Source organism: Miscanthus floridulus, chromosome 17 (assembly GCF_019320115.1).
Source record: "Miscanthus floridulus cultivar M001 chromosome 17, ASM1932011v1, whole genome shotgun sequence".
Taxonomy (NCBI): domain Eukaryota; kingdom Viridiplantae; phylum Streptophyta; class Magnoliopsida; order Poales; family Poaceae; genus Miscanthus; species Miscanthus floridulus.
The window spans coordinates 95,445,583-95,448,915 of NC_089596.1; the positions used below are offsets into that span (position 1 = coordinate 95,445,583).

Below are 3,333 nucleotides of genomic sequence, written 5' to 3' on the forward strand. Positions count from 1 at the left end.
CCGGTCTTCACACTTCACTTGAAGGACTTCTTGTCACGAGGCGCAACTACACTCAAGACTATTTTCAACAACGTCACCTCGTATTTAAATAGCGCTACACAAAAGATTTAATATCTATTTTTTTTTTTGTCTTTCTCACGACAAAAAAAACTATTTCTATAAATAAATCTTTAGTAAGGAGGATACTTATATTTAAGTTAGGTCTCTACTCTAAGCCAAAATAGGCCACGCACGTTCTATTGAAGACTGATACAGTACCCTCACGGCCTATTTTAGATTTAGGTCTTGTATATAGATATTTTATTAAAGACCTCCATGACCCATTTTAGAATTGGGTCTCCGTATGGTCATCCATTGGAGACGGTCTCGGTCCTCACACAATCAACATCGCAAGTTACAGCAACACAACTACTACGTACAAAGAATCAGAGATCAACCGGTGCAAACAATGCAAGCTCATGCCAAAGAATTGCATGGAATGCACCCACGCGGCCACGCTGGATGATCAGAAGTTCAGAGCAGAAGGCAGCTGCACAGCGCTACAACGGCGGGCCTGAGCAGCCCGGCCGGCCAGCGACCCCTCGTCACCTCTCCCCTGACCACTCTCCCGACGACCGAGCTCTCCGCGGCGGCGGACGTTTCGCAGGCGACGTCGTCGCCGCAGACTCCGACGCCCACGTCCGGCACGACGGCCCGGTCGGCGACGCACAGGCCCGGGTTGCCGCTCAGGTCCAGGTTCCGGCCGAGCTGCCTGAGGAACGCGCCGTCGAACGGGACGACGCCGTCCAGCCCGTTCTTGCTGAGGTTGAGGTGGTACATGCGCTTCAGCCGGCTGAGCCCCGCGGGGATCCGCCCGGTGAGGTTGTTGTTCTCCAGCGACAACGTGGTGAGGCTGGACAGGAGGCCGAACGTGTCCGGTATGGAGCCCGAGTAGCCGGAGTTGGCGAGCCGGAGCTCCTGCAGCCGCGCGATGTTGCCCAGCTCGGGCGGCAGCGGGACGCCCATCGGGTTGTTCTCCATGATCAGGTACTGCAGGTCGCGGAGGCCGGAGAGTCCCGCCGGGAGGCGGCCGCGCAGCCCATTGTTGCTGAGCGCGAGGAAGGTGAGCGCCTTGAGGCGGGTGAGCGCGGCCGGGACGCCGCCGGTGAGGTTGTTGGAGCTGAGGTCCAGCTTCTGCAGCTGGGCGAGGTCCCCGAGGCGGCTCGGGATGGGGCCAGAGAAGGAGTTGTAGCTGAGGTCGAGGCCGACGAGGCCGCGCAGGTCGCCGAGCGCGCTCGGGATCGGTCCCGTGAGGGAGTTGTAGCTGAGGTCGAGGTGCACGAGGCCCGCGAGCGCGCCGATGCCCCGCGGGACGGCGCCCCGGACCAGCGCGTTCTGCGACACGGTGAGCACCTGCAGCGACCGCAGGATGGCCAGCTGCGGCGGCAGCGTGCCGGACAGCGACGGGTTGGCGCGGACGCTGAGCTGCTGCAGGCGCGACGACGAGAGGTTGGTCGCCGGCGGCAGCGCGAAGGCGGCCACGGCGTCGGGGTTCTTGAAGCAGCCGACGAGGAACAGCGCCCGGAGCTCCGGCAGCGCGAACGCGGCGAGAGGGAACGTGGCCGTGTCCTTGCACGTCGGGTTCGGTGGCACCCCGAAGTCGAGGCGCGCGACGTGCATCCGCGCCGCGCCGCTGCCGTTGTTGGCGCCGGGAGTAGTGGTCCCGGGCCTGCACTCGAGCCCCGGCCACGGCGAGGCGCAGGGATCGTCGCCGGCGGCCTCGCGCCAGTCGCGGTCAGCGGAGAGGGACTCCATGACGCGGAGCAGCGTCTCCCGCTCGGCGGGATCCATGGCCGCGGCGGCCGCGGCGACCTGCATGGACAAGAGGAGGAGGAGGAAGTACTGGACGGCGGGGGGGAGGGGGAGGATCCTGGAGGAGGAGGAGGACGGTGCCGGCGCCATGATGGCCGCGCGCGCGCGCGTGTGGCTCTGCGCTCTCTGCTGCGGCTGCCAGGTGGTGGCGGTCTCGGGTTTCGCTTTTGGGGGCCGTCGATGGTTTGAGCGGGGCGCGGGATCGAGGGAGGCAGCGTTTATATGTCGAAATGCGGGTCGTGTGGGGTGGCCTACACCTACAGCCTACAGGGGCATCTGACGTGACGAGACCGAGGAGGGCCTACCTGTCCGTACAGAGGGGAGAAATACAGTGTGTGCGTGCGTGCGCCTGTTCGCTTGATCCATTGTGTAGTTTATAAGGCGTTGATGCTGATTTAGTAAGATAGAAAAATATTGTATAATGACCGATAAACCTCGCTGATACGATACAGTGGAGCTGACGAACAACCACATGCTCTGTTCTTCTGCCAACTGGTGCGTTTGGTTTCCAGCCATCGCGCCCCACGCCACACTTTATGGCTGCCACAGTAGTGTTTAGTTTCTAAAATTTTGTAAATTTTTTCAAGATTTTCTGTCACATCGAATCTTGGAACACATACATGAAGCATTAAATATAAATAAAAAATAAAATTAATTATACAGTTGAGACGAAATTCACGAGACGAATCTTTTAAGCCTAATTAGACTATGATTGGATACTAATTACCAAATAATAACGAAAGTGCTACAGTGTCGTTTCAAAAAAAAAATCGCCAACTAGAGATTCTGCCACAACTGTGGCGTCCAATAACACGCCAGAGAAGTGTGGCGCCGGCTCAGTTGGTGTGGTCGAGTGTGGCTATAATCGAAACATCCCTGTATCAAAACCCTTTTCCATGTCACTGTTATTCAGAGTTTTTGTCTGGCTGATTGCAGTAATCCTTGGGATCAATCACGTACTGACGGCCACCTCAAACCAAAAACCCATCCGGAGCCTCGCATCGCAGCATTTCACCTGGAAACACTGCTCCGTTTGCGCGCCTACGGTGGCAGGCCTACGGTGGCGCGCCTACGGTGGCACTCGGTGTGACGTTAGGGTCTCGCCACTGCAGCCCTGCATAGTCCGGAGCCTCACAGCTCCGCGCACTGCATGGTACATGTACTACTATAACAGTGCGTTGGTACCTTATGTCCTTTTTAGTTTCTCTCCAAAATGCCAAATTTTTCAAGATTCTCCATCACATCGAATCTTTGGACGCATGCATAAAGCATTAAATATAAATAAAAAATAAAACTAATTATACAGTTTAGACGAAATTCACGAGACGAATCTTTTAAGCCTAATTAGACTATGATCGGACACTAATTATCAAATAACAACGAAAATGATACGGTGATATTTCGTCAAAAAATTTTGCCATCTAAACGGTACCTTAGGACTCGTGTGGTCTTTCCTTTGACCCTGTGTCGTGTGGCCTCTGG

General features: G+C 56.3%; 1 protein-coding gene across 1 annotated transcript; it reads right to left on the minus strand.

The window, feature by feature from the left end:
* Positions 1–371: 371 nt before the first annotated feature.
* On the minus strand, positions 372–2,015 carry LOC136518752 (receptor like protein 29-like). Its single transcript, XM_066512440.1, has one exon. The coding sequence runs from the start codon at positions 1,939–1,941 to the stop codon at positions 514–516; it is 1,428 nt and encodes a 475-aa protein (XP_066368537.1). The 5' UTR covers positions 1,942–2,015; the 3' UTR covers positions 372–513.
* Between the last annotated feature and the right edge of the window lie 1,318 nt (positions 2,016–3,333).